General features: G+C 42.4%; 2 protein-coding genes across 2 annotated transcripts; one reads left to right on the forward strand and one right to left on the reverse strand.

The window, feature by feature from the left end:
* Window positions 1–310: 310 nt before the first annotated feature.
* On the forward strand, window positions 311–2,512 carry LOC121605797 (protein SPO16 homolog). Its single transcript, XM_041935879.1, has 6 exons — window positions 311–376; window positions 619–712; window positions 1,057–1,228; window positions 1,404–1,482; window positions 1,595–1,698; window positions 2,491–2,512. Exons 1-6 carry the CDS (start codon window positions 311–313, stop codon window positions 2,510–2,512), a joined length of 537 nt encoding a protein of 178 aa, XP_041791813.1.
* On the reverse strand, window positions 1,843–8,837 carry LOC121605796 (glomulin-like). Its single transcript, XM_041935878.1, has 18 exons — window positions 8,689–8,837; window positions 7,880–8,005; window positions 6,426–6,536; window positions 6,236–6,344; window positions 5,736–5,985; window positions 5,319–5,409; window positions 5,055–5,221; window positions 4,875–4,928; window positions 4,760–4,790; window positions 4,560–4,649; window positions 4,197–4,238; window positions 4,027–4,100; window positions 3,414–3,498; window positions 3,132–3,241; window positions 2,600–2,663; window positions 2,373–2,508; window positions 2,166–2,260; window positions 1,843–2,093 (listed from the first exon to the last, which is right to left on the reverse strand). The coding sequence occupies exons 1-18, from the start codon at window positions 8,728–8,730 to the stop codon at window positions 2,004–2,006; spliced, it is 1,767 nt and encodes a 588-aa protein (XP_041791812.1). The 5' UTR covers window positions 8,731–8,837; the 3' UTR covers window positions 1,843–2,003.
* Window positions 8,838–17,276: the final 8,439 nt, after the last annotated feature.

Below are 17,276 nucleotides of genomic sequence, written 5' to 3' on the forward strand. Positions count from 1 at the left end.
TTAGCATAACTAGTGAAAGCACATATGTGTCACAAAACATAACCATATTAATGGAAGAAAGCTACCTGTGAAAAATGTGTACGGTGCGTTTACGACCTTGTTCCAGCAGCCATTTTTAGGAGGCAGGCCGCGTTGCTAGGTGATACCACAGCGGCCTCTCGTGGCTCTCTGCTAACATGACGCTCGTGCTGCGTTCAAACACGGCGGCTCGTGCAGGTGCGCTTCAAGGCATGATTGGTTCAACGAACGGAAATCAGTTTGAGGGTCTCATTAGCTCAACGGCTCAATTAACCAGCCTCAGCGAGCAGTAATGACAGCATACAAAGAGACGACTCCTGTGTGGAAAACAACAATTATCGTCAGCACATCACTTCAGGTAGAGTTCTACTCCCAAACTATCAAATATTCTGAGCTTGGTTTCACATGGCGGTTGAATAAAGTTTAGCCATCTTTGCTAACTTAGCTATCAAACATTAGCTGACAGGCGGCACCGGAAACAAACCGCAAAGCGTTCGCTAAGATAATAATAGTCGGTAAAATATTTCTCGTTGTGCAACTTAGTCTTCAAAACAAACTTAGAAGCAACGTTAATTCAGTAATCTGTATTTCCTTTATCAGAATCATGACACAAACAGGATGCTCAGCGCGCAGCTGCACCGAATCAGACTTTCAGACGCTGCTGAGTCCGGAGCCTTTATTTTCCCTCTGTCAGGTAAACCTGCTCTATTTTCTGCTATAAAACAACCCAGTAACCATGGACCCCAGCCCTACGGGTCTCTATGCACAGTTAGTTCTCCAATGCACCTGCCGTACAGTTTTAAACCAAGTTTACAACATTAACTCTGCACTAACACAGCAAATAAGTAATTTGATAAGCTGCTATTCGACGCTTACCTGAAAACAGACCTCATGTATTCTTAATAAGCCAGTCTGTAATGGATGTTGTGGTCACAGTGGCCACCTCTATCATCAAACTGATTTTTATTTTTTTTATTTTTATTTTTTTGTTGAAGCTTGACATTAATAACTTGTGACATTTGTAACTGACTTGCCCAGGTACTGCATTTCTATTGGTTGACCCTCAAGACCTCCAAGAGAGTTTAGAGGAATCTGGACTCATTGAGAGGATCAAGACCTTCGTAGAAGTCCACCGGAACAGCTTTCTGCTACTCTATTCCCCCTTTAATGGGAAAAAGGAATTGGAAGTCTTGTCTATGATTCAACGCAGGTAGATAAATGGCTGCATTGTGTCTTTACTCTGGACAGGTTTCACCCTCTTGTTTGGCTGACACTGATGTAACCAGGATTCTGGCTCCATGGCCATTGTGATTCTAAGATTCATATTATTTGTCTAGTCATGCTTTCAGAACCGAGGAAGTCTGTTTCTCTCTCTCTTCTCTCAGATTCTTTGGCAGTAATCTCAGGATCCTGCCTGTGCGAAACAATGCTGAGATCGTCAAAGGAATGTTGACAGTTGCCAAGGTAAAGATGGAGGCAGTGCGCAACAGTTATTTCGTTACTCCTGATAATAAGTCAGACATGTTGTTGCTCTCTTGTGATACTTTGAAGTAAGCTGTGGTTCATTTGTCTGCAGGCCACCAGTAAACCCCATGTAGACAGGATCCGGGACCGGATGTCTCTGGCTCGGGCTCACATCATTGAAAGCAGTCCAGTGTGGGAGATGCTAAGAGACATTCTGTAAAGCTCAGCAGGTGATCCAGCATGTTTGCACCAACACCTCAGTTGTTTTATTTGAAGCAAACCAGTACAAGCTGGATTTGGTGAATATACAAAAGCAAAGGTAAAAGACATCTTTCTATACATTAGCGTGGTTTGTTCTGTTTTTACGTCTTTGACAACAACTTTGCCAAAGAGAAGTCCACACTTATTGAACACTTGTTGTTTTTTTATTGGTCAAGCAGAGCAAAAAAGATTAAACAGTGTTTTGAAAAATAATCCACGCCTCTGAAGTGACACTTGAGCACAAGTGGCCTCTATTTACTTCAGATCTTCAGCTTCTCCTCTGTGATCTCTTCAATACGGACAATGAGACTCTCCATCAGGTCAAATGTCACCAAAGCACTCTGCAGCACCTGAGACACGTGAAAATCGTCAGCTTGCTTCAAAATCAAAATGATAATTCATAGGAAAGAGAGTTTCTGTACCTGTTGCTGGACCTCTGGGGAGATGTTGGACCCGTTCTCATGTTTCCTTGTTATGCTTTTGACTAATCTGGTGGATCGAGCAGCATCTCTGGCTTCTGGAGAGGAAAATATAGATAACTTGCTGTATGAAAACAGACTATTGTGCCACCATTTGTGCAAGGTTGTTTCAGTGTCATTTTGTTGCACAGATTAGCAGCTAATGCCTACCTTTTGCTTTTAGCTTTTGATCCTCCCTCAGTGCCTTCAGTTCAGCAGAATAATAGGCTCTTGATATGCCGATACACACACGGAGCATTTTAAGGTATTCATCTTTTATCCTGCACAGCTCTTCCCACACATCTGTCTGAAGGTGGGAGGAGTAGATCATCAGCTTTCTGCATTAACCAGGCTTGCTGGCAGAACAGCAGTGATAGTGTTGAATTAGGCTGACTTACATGGCTCCTCAGCTCTCTGTCTCTGATAAGGAGATAGCGTAGAAGATTCAGACTCTCCATTATCCTGGATAGACAAAGACATTACTTCATGGCTCAGCCTGAACGAAGTGTCCCAGTTCTCATATTTACAAATTTTGCATCTTTGAATCTCTGCTTGGTTTGCAAAAAGTACAAGTTGCCACAGAGGTGGTCTGTAACTTCATTAGATCGGTCACATAGATTCTTACATCTAAATGTACATTAATTTACCTCCATATTTCAACCTTCATTTGATTGTAGATACAGTTTTCCATATGTTTCACATCGTCCAAAACACAATGGAGATACATTTCTAAACCTTGCATCAGTTGTTATTATGTGGTTTGTGATTCGACCAAATAAAAGCCCTGGTGTGTAGGGTTTGAAAAATACCTGACTCTAGTAGCTGTCATATAGTAAACTATCTGTAGTTTAGGGATTAGTCCTAGTAGGAACTCAAAGTAACAAATGAGCAGGCCTGTCTGTACAGTAAACCGTTGTTCATGTTACTTACTTGTCCATACTGGTGAGCAAGTCTGTGTCAGCACCTTGTGGCAAACATAAAACCAGTCCCAACAACGAGATAAACTCCTCCCCCAGGAACCATTTATTGGCATCACCCAGCTGGAGGAGAGTTATAATAGATTACACACCTCCAAATAAAATCACCAGATCAACGAACATCTGAATCATCACGATTGAAAACACATACAAAGGCCGGATCTTCTGCACTCTTATATACTCTCACATAGACACATTAGGTTTGTAAGCCTGCATCTGTCATCATTTATCTCACCTCCATAGAAAACTCCACTTGATTCCTGATGTTCTTTACTATGTAACTTTCTACTCCTGCATGGTTGCTGGTTTTTAACATGCACCTGCAACAGAAAGAATGACTTCTGTTAATAGAAGTCAGAACCAGTAGGAGATGTAGCTGCAGACAATCCTAAAAGACGCAGAGCAGCAGAGAAAACTATGAACTGAGATACACATGTAGTGAAATTTCTGTTGCATGAAATTACATAAACATGTGCGGCGCTTTAACACTGGAGCGCACATTAACTGAGATATATTGATGCAGAGTACGAAAATGTATGGGTGGAAAACATCTGCAGTCTAAAATGTATTCAACATATGATATGAAAATATATTAAAATAAGTTCAATATTAAGTACATAGCTTATAAACATCAATGTACAGTAGATACTGATTGGATTTGATGGTGAAGTAATTTTGAAAATTTGTGAATTCAAAGCAAATATACAGTAAATCATACGCAAAATGTCCATTGTGTTCACATGAGCTCGTCCATGGAGGGCATGCAGCCTTTACAAGTCTGTAGAAACGTATGCTGTGTGTATCTCTGCTGTTAACACATGAACTTGCTTTTCTTATGATTCTCTCACCTGAAAAACTTGTGCTTTGCTTCTGTATCTAGTTTATTGATGAAGATCTGGAAAACCTGCAGCCCCGATTCTCTCTGGAGAAGCAGTGATCACACATACAAAAAAAGTTCAGCAAATTTGTTCAGTTTGACAAATGTAGAAAACGTTGCTCCCGCCAACAATATACTCACCAAATGCTGCATCGGGCAGTCAGTCAGGACTTTCCGCAGGTTCTGTGAATTTCAGTGCACCAGAAGTCACTGATCAAAAGTACTCGTATAGATCTTTGAATATGTCTGTGTCGGCTGGCCCACTGCTCACTAATACTTTGGTAGTTGTAGTAGTGTTACCAGCACCCACATGTTGCTTATACATGTGAAATGTTTAATCCTAATCCTACAACGCATCTGCAGTTTTACTACAGTCAGCCTGTTTTAGTCCGAAGTGATGAGGACCCCTGCAGATGAACTGCCGATTTTGTGATATGTGACTGTAAAGCTCTTAATGCAGCTCTTAAAGCTGTCGCAGTGAGGCTGATGATGTGCTCGGCTTACCTGTGGTACACTGTAGAAGCGCTTCAGTTCCAGCAGACTCACTGGAAGGCTGTTGTCCTGCACACTCTCCAAGCTTTTTGTATACAGAGCCTGAGTGAGAGTACACAATTACGCTCAACAAAACACATCTCAGTTTTCTGCTTTCATGCTGTGTCTCATCTCACCTCTATGAATGTTTGTGAATATTGATAAGGTCTTACCAGTCCTTTGAGCAAGTGTGATTCCTTTTTGCTGTCAAACCAACAAGATTATAGATTACATTAAGAACTTTTAAAACAAGAATTATTTGCAGCTCATGTTGTACTGACAGCGTACCTACTGAGCAGCTGATCGATATGTTCCATGTTGCACTGAAGAACAAATACAGGACTGGAACAGCAGGAAACAGGACAATGTGAATTCTTTGTCTCAGGACTGTAAAAATGAGCACTGCCTCTCCATGTCAGTGAATGCATCATCAGTCTGACCGGATTTGCGGCTTTGATTTCATCTCACCTGAATACTGCTGGAAAGCTGTCCATGGTGATGAGCTGCACAAACAGCAGATAGGCCAGACAAGCTCTCGACTCCTTGGCCTGACTGTTGTCAGTCTGGGTGCTTTTCTTCAGAGAGCTGAAGAACAGGAGGTCTGAGAGGGACTCTTGGATTGCAGGTAGTGTGACCTGATGACATTGTCAAAGTAATACAATCACACTGAAACATCACCTGCTGTTCGATTGCTTTCCCATCTGTAGAAAAGGAAGAAACACTTGCTCTCACCATAATCTCCGTCGCAAAGACCCACAGTGACGACTTTCTGTTTCGGTTCAGTTCAGCCTCGAGCAAAGGATCTCTCAAGCTCCTCATGCAGCTGCAGGTAATCATAACTTTCATAGCTGTTTGTCTTCCCCAGGATTATTAGTATAACCTCATCTTAAAATGAAAGGCGACTGAAAACATCTAAAACTGCACATAAGATCTTATAAACTGAAACTGACTTGTTTTATAAGCTTTTCTTTCTACGGCTACACAAAAAGATAAAAAACTAAACTAAAACATGGATAAAAATAAAGATGAACACTTGGATAATACTGAGAAATTAAGTACATTAAAGCTACAAACAAGTGAAAAATCTAAATAATTGAGTAACCCATTACTCTGCTTATAACCCAACCAAACATAGAGACAGAAACCTACAACTTGAGAAGCTCGGTCCGTAGCTCCTCATCCTCAGAGGTGCTGACGTAGTTCCCATCTTTCCTCGTCACCTCCTCTACGAACGGCTTGGTAAACGCAGCCATGGCGTTGCAGCAGCGAGACAGGCCGTACTCATCAGCCTCCTCCTGCTGCTGGGTGTACGGAACAGGCAGCCGGGACACCTGCTTTTGCAGGGCGGACAGGGCCAAGCCCACACATGCTGCCTTTCTCTCCTCCAGGTGAAGCAGCACTTCCCAAGACACAAGCTTGTTGTTAGCATTAATGTACAGCAGGGGGCGCCAAACACCATTTGTTTGAACAGCAGTAAGCCACCTATGAACACATTCAGGAGCAGTAAACATTATAAAGACTAATCAGCTCTTTTCATACATTGGTTTCAGTTATTGGTGTCACCAGAGGTGTTACAGTGCTGTTTTTTTTCTCTCTGGGGGTAGGGGATGTGTGAGTATGTCATAACTTTGCATCAAAAGTTGTTTTACCTGTTTGAAGATGTGGAAGAAGGGCTAAGATGGTCTCGGAAATGGCACCAGGTTCAATGTCTTCAATTAGTTCCAGCAAGCTATGCAGGAGTTCGTTTGGCCTGCAAGTCTAGACAACAGAGCTGCATTTAATCCTGATGTAATAGAAAGCATGTCAGTTTTTATGCCTATATGAATTATTGGTACATACCTTGGCCAGATATGTGATGGCAGCCTGGCAGTGATCAACGCTCGTCTCTTTTTTAACTGCTTCTTTTATAAGAGGTCCCATGAGAACACAGCCCATAGACTTCACAATCCCCTAAGTGCAAGAGAGAGTAATCGAGCCTCATCATCAGTAACCAGAGAGACGGGTTGCAACATTTGCTGGGCCCTTCCTTTCTATTTGCATGTGTCGCTACATTAACGGGCACATGCAGCAACAACTGCAGTTTCACACTTACTGTGAAAAACAACCGCGGCTTAAAGTGTGATCTGTCAGACTGAAAAAAACATCATTGTGTTTATGTTTGGGCATAAGATCGTGGAGCTGCAGAGCTTTTTTTTTAAACAGTTAACAAACCTGAACATGAGATGCATCATCAGAACGTTTGCTGCATCTGAGAGAGAGCTTTGGTGTTTGAATGTAGGAGCTGTTGGGTAGCTGGTGTAATCATGGGTAACTCTTTATTTTCTAGTCAGTACCAAAAAGTTGTACTTGGAGGGAAAATATGAATTCATTCCACATTTATTCCTGGAAATTATTCAGTTCTGTTCTTGTAGATAATTTTTGTGTGTTCAGCTGAAACACTCTGTGAACTGTAGTTAGAATTTATCTATCAGTCTACCAACTGAACAATGTCTGTAGTTTTTGTCTCTACATTTTAAGACTTTCTGACGCTGTACTGAAGCAGTAGTTACAGCCACACTGAACTGTAAAAGAACTACATCACATGACTGCAGTTTTTTATTGGTCAATGTCTTTTGACAAGACACCCTTTAAGTGCTGTGTGACTCTGGCTTTAAAACAGATTCTTCATCTTTTCAGCAGAATTCAATGAATTCTTCTAAGAACACAGTCCCGTCGCTATCAATACATGATGCAGATGCATTGCTCTGCACTGCCTGTATCTCCCTCCATGTTTTATTCTCTATGTCCATATCCAAAGCCTGGGTTTTCTCATTTGGTAATCAATCGTTTTGAATCCCCTGAGATTGTTTTGGCCTCAGAAAGAGGAAGGAATAAGAGATGACACATGCTTCTAAAAGTATGCTACACACAGCTGCCTGAAGCGTGGAGAGATGGGACAACCAAGGGCACTTAGAGGAGCGCCGTATGGAGGAGGGTTACCAGTGGAGCGAGAAATCTGACTGAATATCTGCTTGTTTCCTCCCCACACCTCCAGGTCAAGAGGCCAGCAGGCAGAGAAGTGCTGCATGTTTATGTTTAGCATCGCTGGGCTGCGGGGAAGTGGCCGCTGCTGCTGCTCGCTTCAGTAACCGCATGGCTGTTGTTGCTGGGGTGTGACTCTCTGTGCTTTTAGTGCTGTATGACAGATTAACACTGTCAATCTGCTGTCACTTCCCATCTGTAAGGTGTGGCTACTGCCCGTCAGGGTCGAGGATACAGCACATCTGTCTTTGCCGGTGGTGGAGGAGAAATACCTGGTTCCTCTCATCCTGGAGCAATTTCAGTAGCTGTGTGCTGTCGCCCTCAGTGAGACACGCAGATCCCAAACTCTGGAAGTGCTGGAAGTCCTCTGGCTTCAGCTCGTCTTCTGGAGTATCTCGCTGAAGACAGGATGGAGGCAAAACACCTTAGTTTATTCTCAGCATAAACCATAAGAAACACTTTTCATGCAACAGATTTTATTTCCTGACATGAGATGCAGTCTGCAGTTTTCTGAAGTCTTCCTGAGTCCAGGTATTAATCTCTTTATCCAATCATGTGCTGACAAAGTGTTGAAGCTCCATCCTCGCTGTGAACCACTGAGCCTTTCAATCATGATGCTATCACCTGTTATCAATCAACCTGTTCACCTGTGGAATGTTCCAAACAGGTGTTTTTGGAGCGTTCCACATCTTCTTCTTCGTCTTTTGTTGCTCCTGTCCCAGCTTGTTTGAAACGTGTTGTTGCATCAGATTCAGAATACACAGTTGTTTACAAAAACTAATGAAGCTGATGAGGTCAGGTATTAAATATATTGTCTTTGTGCTGTTTTCAGTGGAGTTTATGTCAAAAATGAGTAAATTATCACACCTTTAAAACATGTTTTATCTGTTATACACAGCATCACAACTTTTTTGGAATCAGGGTTGTCAGTCACCAGAGTGGGTGTGTTACTTGATTTCTTAAAAGTCCCCTCACTTGAAGGTCATACCCCACGCAGCTACGATAGGTGATAATGAGTATGACTCATGCTGACTATGCCTCAGCTGAATTGCACTACAGTGATAGAATATTGTTGACTTACCCATCTCTGGATTATGTCATTCAGCTGCTCTTCATCCATCATCAGAGTCTCCTCAGCTCTCACAGGCAATCCTATTATCAGTATGTCTTTATTTTCAAACAACACAATAGACGCTGTGGCAGCTCTAAGAACCAGAGTCAGCTCCAGTATCAGAACGACCAAATGTGTAGCTCTCCTGGTGTCTCGAGGGAGAGAGATTCAGTCTGCAGGGAACTCTGACATAAACCTCTTATCTCCCTTTGTGCTTGACGTGTAATAGGATTACACCAGAGCACTTGTGCGCCGTGACAGAAAATGTGGAACTGTCTGGAAGGATCCAGCCCAATAACACTTTCGGTTCTGTGAAACAGTGCAGAGGTGGTCACCCCAGAAATATCACACCAGAGACCCCCCGTGTTTGTAATCCAAAGTCCACTGAACATGTTAGTGTGTGTCCAACATGCTGTTTTACCCACTCACACACCCACTCACTGAAATATTTGCCTAATTTCCTGCCCTGTAGGTGGGGATATGCCACATACACAGTCTGTGATTAAAATAGAAAAACATATGCATTTCCACATCACAACAACATCTGGGATGATGGTGAAAACAGCGCTTTTGATCATTTTACATGTAAGAACTTGCTTCCGGCTGTCGTTCTGTACAGTTAGCTTGTCTTTTCTTGACATGGCTGCTAACCGTTCGTCAGGGCATCCTCCAGTGTGATAGCAGCAATTAGTTCCATTCATTTAACTGAAGCATTTAAATCAAATTGTATGGATGTTAAAGTTGTTTGTCTTTGGTAGTTCATCAGTCAGAATGAGAATAGGCTTTATAGGCCACGTATATGTGCACATACAAGGAATTCAAACCTTGCACTCAATGTACTTGCACAGAAAAAAAGGCATATAGCTCAATGAGGACTGAATGTGCAAAAATATAAAGTGATGAGGCAATAATCAATGTATACAATGAAATTTACAGTGTGTAGGTATTAATGTTGACAGTGATGAATGAACATATTAAAAACTGCGTTAATGGATGATAAACGGCCTGTCGGTGGATGTTTTGGTGTCAGGTTTGTGTCGCCGTATGACTGCTTACAGCTTGTGGGACGAAACTGTTTGTATCAAGTAAACATCACGTGTGCTTTTTATTATTAAAGATAGGTTGTCAGTGTGTGGAAACACAGTTACAGTGTGTAATGTGTATCTCGGGAAATCTTCACATCTCCAGATTTGTATTTTCATGCAGAAATTAAAGGAAAAAAATACAGAAACTGAAACTTCTTGAACTCTACACCCAGGAGCCAGTTTAAATGGTGCAGTCAGTGAAACTGTCCTGCAGTAACCCCCACCGTCATAAAGGTTGTAATGTCAGAGAGGAGTCAGTTAAACTTCATGGACGTTTGAGGCTCTAGGTTGTGGTGCTGAAGTGGCTTTCCTGACAGGGGTTTATTTGGTCCATAAATACGCCATTTATATGAGTAAATGTAGACTAAAAACACCTCTTAGTATGACGCAGCACAATTCAACAGCAAAACAACCATCAAGTGTAATTTGTAATTTTGTTTCAGGCTGCACATCTGTTCTTAATAAACAGACACTTTAAACTGCAACAAGGGTCATAATGTGATCTGTGCATTCATGACTGATTATTGCTCTAAGACAAATAAAATGACTCCTGTGTTCCTCTGATCTATGAGCTGCACTCTGAGCCTCCGAGTCATTCGACAGTTCATCAGACAAATAAATCCACCTGTGACGCGTGCTGGCTGCTCCAGACTTTTCTATATAATTAAATGGAGCTGCTGTACAGAGAGGCACAAGGATTAAGAACGCCTTTCCATGATTGCTTAACGACAACATATTGCTCCTCAATGTCAACACAAAGGCTTCAAAGGCTCAGTTCACTGTGTCCCCCCCAGCGTTGGCGTGCGTTTGTGATATAATAGAAGAACAATCACTGACTTCCTGCTGCAGCCAGACGGCTTCAGCAGAGAAGCAGCTCAAGTCCTGATTTTCGATGAATAGGGAGGGAAGCGTGTTTGAACGGTCGGATTTAGCCGACATCTGCCGCTCAGGTTTGCTCTCTGTATTGCTGTGTGATGAAAGCCTCAGACAAAAGCCACAAAGCAAACACAGTGCAGACTGCTGCTCGCTGCCTGTTTGTCACTGATTTTGTCATTGGTAATTGCCGGCTGATGAGGTTTTATTTTGACAGTGGTTCAGGGTGCAGGAAATGCAAAAGTCAATAACATCGCCGATCAGTATCCGTTTATGATATTAAGTCTTCTTTCGCTTTCGCTTGCTGAGGTACAGCAAATCATCTAATACATGACTTTAAATTAATGGCCTTTTAATTGTTTTAATTCAATTAAATAAATTCCTCTGTCTGCTGAGGAAGACTCTTGAAAGCTCCAGCTAGTAAGAAGGCCTTGAGTTAAGATTTTATTTTTAAACAGCACTGTTTCAAAGGTCAAGAATGAACCTATATACTCAAATTAATTTTTATATTATAATTATTTACCTTAAAAAGCAACCATATGTAGATACGCTAAGTTTTTACTTGCATCTAAATTCCCGCTGTGACCTAAAAGATTACTTATTTTCATTGGAATGTAATCGTGCTGCTTTTGTCGTCGTCATGGTTACAAAATACTGAAAACGTGGCAAAAACCGTGAAAATGAATTCAGCTTTACATGAAAAGTCTCTGCTCCGAATGTAATCAGCTCTTTGATTTGCTGTAATTTTTCAGTGCAAACAGTCAAAATTCCCTGGTGAGTAAAAGCAGTGATCGCTTTTCAACTCCGGAGGGCGCTGTTTGCCTAGAGGGCCTCATCTGTGACTGTAGAATAAATCTGTGGATTCAACAGCTTGTGGACACAACAGTGAGAGTTCAATGTTAAAGTACAAGTAGAAATACAGCAATGTAAACATCCTCCATCACAAGTCCTGTGTTCAAAATAAAAGCACAGAAGCGTTATCAGCAAAGTGAACGTCAGCCCCTTTAAAAAACAGTTTCACGATTCAATAATCAAAACTCAAAGTTAAAAAGTCTTAAAATATTATTTTTTAAGAGTTTAACGGTCAGAAACTCAGCTGGTGGGTGAAGTTTGTGATAGTTTCGTCTGTAGTTTCAGATTCCAGTTTTGCTGAATCCTGATGGTGCACAGGAGAATGCGATGTCCTCATTTCCGAAGTTAGCCCCCACCCACTTCAAGTGAATGAAATGATCACAGAGAAAAAAAACAAATACAGAAATGTGTCATGAAGTAATCAGAACTGATCTAACCAGGACCCCATCACTCATAGTAAGAAATAAGTTTTCAAGTAACACAATGTGTGTGTTTTTTGACTTTGTTGTGTCCTGATACAGAGTCTGCTGAAATGTTTGGTCAGAACCTTCTCTTAGATTTGCTTTGGCCTCATAATTATGGTGTTTCTGCTGCCTGTCACGCTTTGTCGGGAGATAAAATGTTCCAGTGTGAAATCTGACACACGATCTGTAGCTTTACACCTGCAATTTATCTCAGAGCGGCAAGCACGTTCATGTAGGAGCCCCCCGACTGAAGTATCCGTTTCCATGAGTGAATATCCTGAGCAATGTTCAGGTCAGGTGAAGATACTGTATGACTGTGTGTGTGTGTGTGTGTGTGTGTGTGTGTGTGTGTGTGTGTGTGTGTGTGTGTGTGTGTGTGTGTGTGCGCTGTCTCGGCATGTGGGGAGCAGCCGGCCCTGTTCAGAGGCACACATGTATCTCAGGTCACTGATATCACATGTCCATTTATATTTAATCTGCTGGACGACAGCAACACAGTTGTGTAACAAGGTGTGTCGAGAATGGAAGCTGCAGCTCCAGTAGATGAGTTTGGTTTTTATTTTTATTTTTTATTTTTTTTTTGAGGGTACAGTGTGTGTTTTTGAGGGTGTGGCTGCCGTTTCAATTTCTCCCAAGATGCAATGATATTATTTTGTTCTTTGGCTGAGAGAAAAAGCAGGAATGAACAAGGCTCACTGTATCATTTCAGCCGTGCAGCAGATAGTGCAGTATTTATGGAGCAGTCTAGTATACAAACAGGCAGCAGTCCTATGAGAGCGAGATAAAGCCTCTCCATTTTCCCTCCCCAGCCCATATTTCCTTGGTGACCTCTTAGAGAGCAAGAGGTTCTAAGTGAACTATTTATCCAGTCGGCTTCCCCCGGAGGCCTTTGCAGACTGCTGCGAGCTCTCCTGTCTGCCCAAAACCTCCCCAGGCCCCGCTGAGCTTGTCAAGAAAAGCTGCCATGTTTAGGGCCTCTCCCGCGGGTCCTGCCTCAGCCGCACCGCCGCTTTCTGAGACCACACGAATTTGATTTTAAGATATTTTTATACGAGCCAGATTTGCTTTTGTGATTGCTGCTTTACTGTCTGAATATGAAGGTTCACCCAAATTACACATTTAATTATAGCTGTTAAATAAATGTAGTGGAGTAAAAGATGCAGTATTTCTCTCTGAACTGTCGTGCAGTTTCAGTGTAAATTTGTATTTGTATTTAAATACTTGATAAAATACAAGTACAACTTCCATTCCCAATCAGTCTGTACTCTGTAAAACATAAACGAAACCAGAGTCCTTGTAGAGTCCAGGTATTAATCTCTTCATCCAATCACGTGTTGACAAAGTGTTGAACCTCGCTCCATCCTCGCTGTGAACCACTGAGCCTTTCAATCATGACACTATCACCTGTTACCAATCAGCCTGTTCACCTGTGGAATGATCCAAACAGGTGTTTTTGGAGCGTTCCACATCTTTCCCAGTCTTTAGTTGCTGCATCAGATTCAGAATAAGCAGATATTTACAAAAATCAATGAGGCTGATGAGCTCAAACATTAAATATATTGACTTTGTGCTGTTTTATATATCAAAAAAGATTAAATTCTCACCTTCTGTTTGATTTGTTTTACACGACGTCACAACTTTTTTGGAAATCAGGCTGAAAGTCAGAACGTACTTACATCCAGTACACGAGTAAGTGTGCTTTCCACCCCTGTCTAGAGTCATTTGTCCAGTTTCTCGCAGCTCCTCGCCTGATGTCCACGAGTTTAATATTTTAGAACATGATCTGTTATATTTTGTAAGTCCTTCTTTATATCCTCATGTAGATACTTTAAGTTATTGTCTAATCTGTTGATGAGGAAACTTGACGCTGTCTACACATCCTACATCCTGTATGATCTGGAGATTTGGTGAACTGCTCACAGTTTAGTATCAGTCTCAGCCTTCGTCTTCGTTCATGTGTGAAACTGTGTGATCGCCTTGCTCAGTGCAATGCTGATTACTTTCCATGGGGTCACCTGTGTCCTTGACGGTGGCTTCTGTGCTTCATATGGGACACTGATGAAGACTGAAAGACAGCAAATGCTTTGCCGTCTTCTTCTGTAAATAAGGCGACTTCCCACAACCCCTCCCCTGTCAACATCAGCTTAAAAACACACGAGTCCCGTTCCATCCACCTCGACAGGCGAGCCTTGACTCCTCGTAGCAGGAGAAGCACCAATGGGCTCTGTTTTATTCAAGTGTCCCAGTACACCCTGACAGGGAGCATGCATGCTCAATACCAGGAACCTGAAACTGAAGCAGCTAAATGGAATTCAGCCATCATTCATTTATTCACATCTCTGTTTTTCCTGCTGTCAGATTGTCTTCCATGCACAAGTGTTGGATTGGGTTGGTAGCAGTAATCTCAGAGACAGACTCTGCAGGTAAAACTGAAACTGGGGGGGTCAGTTTTCATTCATTTTCATCAGGCATTTGTCTTCTTTTTATCTTTCTCTCACCTGGAAGTCCAGAAGTAAATATCTTTTATTGGAAAGAGGTACCCCAGTGAACTGAGAGCTAATGGAGATGGTGGTCTCACAAGGGAGAATCTTGACCTCGGCCTCTTTTTGTAAAAGCTTTGCCCCTGTAGCAAACAGTGGCAGGGAGGGGCTGAGTGGGTGCTGTCTGAGTGTGCGAGGGTGTTTCGTGAATGTCTGTTTGTGCTCTGGCGGACGCTGTTTCGGTGATGTCGTCCAGTTTTTTACATCTTTCAGCACAGCGTAAAGCTGCTTTATGTGCCAGTGTGCTGCGAGGTGAAAGCTCCCTCAGTGAGACAAAGGCCGGGGCCGGACGCCACTGGGATGAACCACAACAACAAATCCATACTGCCTGGGCCTCGCAGACTTCACCACCGCCTGCTCAACCTTTTGTAAATCGGCATTTTGATGACGATTCCTTGTGTAGAGTTGTTCCAAATCAATACACACAGAGCGGACGCCTTCACAGACACAGATAACTGCTGCTTGCCGGCTGTATCTCCGGGCTGTGGAGACTGACACCCTGTCTGACTCTGATCAATAAGTGGCGCGTGGCGCGGCGCACAAGCTCGGCCCTGCCCACTCTGCTATCACACACGGGGCTTGGTTTCCCCCGGCAGCCGGGCAAAACTGCCCAGCAACTCCCCGAGGTGGATGAATCGGAGATGTTACATGTGAGCTGGCTGTCAAAACGATTTTGTCATCTCCTCTCCTCTCCGGTGTTTAAAGATGCTGACACACTGTGTTTGGGGTACCGATGTCTTGTTGGAAGTGATGGAGGCTTTTAGCCTTTTTTTTTTTTCCTCCGAACTCCCTTTATCCGTTTAAGTGTTCACTCGAGTGTTAGAATTTCTATTTCACCTGCCACAGATGTCTCCTGGCGCTTCCTGCCCACTCACGGCGTCCTCTCAGGTCATCTGATCCGAACCTTGTTTGAATTTACAGACTTTACAACTTTGTATGGAATCTTTTCTTTCTCTTGTTATGAAGGTCAAGTTTTTTTGTGAGTTTTCTAATTTGTTTATTTAGAGATGATTTAACCTATTTCCATTTCAGTTTATGTTCATTTATTTTTTTGACACAACTAATCACTCTTTCCTTAGTATTTACCTCAGATGATGTGATATATATATTATCAGAGGGTACGTATAGTTCTGAGGAAAGATAAAACACTGAGTAAAGAAGGCCAGATCAGATTCAGCTTGAGGTCATTAATGTTTCAGAGGATGCCAGAGGGAGAATGGGAGAGTCTCTGCTCTGCCGGGATCCATTTCCTTTGACGGTGGCTTTGTCATTTTGGATCAATCCTACCGTGTGCAGACCTTTTGTAAAGTGGCTCGTCTCTAATGGATTGATTGGCAACATACTGGCACGTCATAAAAAGAACTGGAGATGTCGGGTTAATGTAATGCTTTAAAGAGCGATGCGCTGGTGATTCACCTTTCATTTTGATTGATTAATTTTTAATTTATGGAAGAAAATAGGAGGAAATCAAATAAAAAGTGTCGTCAAAAACAGCTTTTTCTCCGGCGGGATTTCTTCAGCATACGCCGCATGTTAATATAGTAATTATTTCCCCCACTTTCTCGCTTCATCTCCGCGGCCGCGGCCCAGTGCAGACCTCTGGGGCTGTGGAAGTACTTACCGTCCTACTCCTCTATGCTGCGATCCCCACAATGGCATTACTGCGCTTTGATCCTGCTGCAGTCTGACACATGACCACACAGACCCCTGAATGGGCATTAGTGCAGGCTTCAGCAAACCCAACATCTGTGCCTCCCAGCACTGCCACTGCTCAAATCATTCATTAAATCAGAACACAAAAAGTAACTTTACTTGAATGCCTCAGCATAAATATTTGATCATGGCTGAGAATAAATCTTTGTCATTTTGTACTCCTTCCTCTGGCAGCGGGCTCCTCTTATAGATCTTCCCGGCCTCGCTCTCGCTTTGCGATTTGGATACAGGCGCATGCTTGGCTTGGTCATTTGTGAAATGGAGCTAATAAATTTTTTAAAAAGATTCATAGCTGCAATCAGGCCTGGTTGAGAGGATGACTGTATCACAAAGTGACATCATGTGCTGCCACGCTCGCTCACAAATCATCTGCTGTTTGCATAGATAATACAGGCGGAAAGAGGTTTTGTGTGTTTGTTTGACAGAGGTGCTAAATATTCCTCTGCTATAACACACCTCACTACTTCATTAACATTTTTTAACGCAGCAGTGGCTTGTACTGTACACGGTTTTTGCATCCATGCATAGAGGCCTCGCACTCAATTTCATGTTTTATTATTTGAAGTCAAACTAGATTTAGTGTGACCGGTTTAGTGAAAACCGATCCGAATAAAGTGATTTCACTTTATTCTAAATACAAAATCCATACATTACATTGCTTAAGTACTCACTCACTCACTCCAAGTCAGTATTTAACAGATGCACCTTTGGGAGCCATTAGCCTCAGCCTGTGTGGATGAGTCCACACACGGCAGTTCTACTTTGCAAAGTGAGTGAACAATCTTTCATGTTCAGCCACAAATAATTGATTGAATTGAGATCTGGAGTCTGATCTGATTTGGCCACTCCAGGACATTAACATTGCTGTTTTTAAGCCTTTTCTGTGCAGAATTACAGCTGTGCCGTACTCTTTCATTTCTTAATGATTGGAGTGTGCCTTTGTCTTTATGTTTGAGGTTAAGCCAAACTTTGACTTTGCAGATACAGGTGTATATATACTGCAGTCAGGTGAAAACCCCCTTGGCTGCACA

Source organism: Chelmon rostratus, chromosome 4 (genome assembly GCF_017976325.1).
Source record: "Chelmon rostratus isolate fCheRos1 chromosome 4, fCheRos1.pri, whole genome shotgun sequence".
NCBI lineage: Eukaryota > Metazoa > Chordata > Actinopteri > Chaetodontiformes > Chaetodontidae > Chelmon > Chelmon rostratus.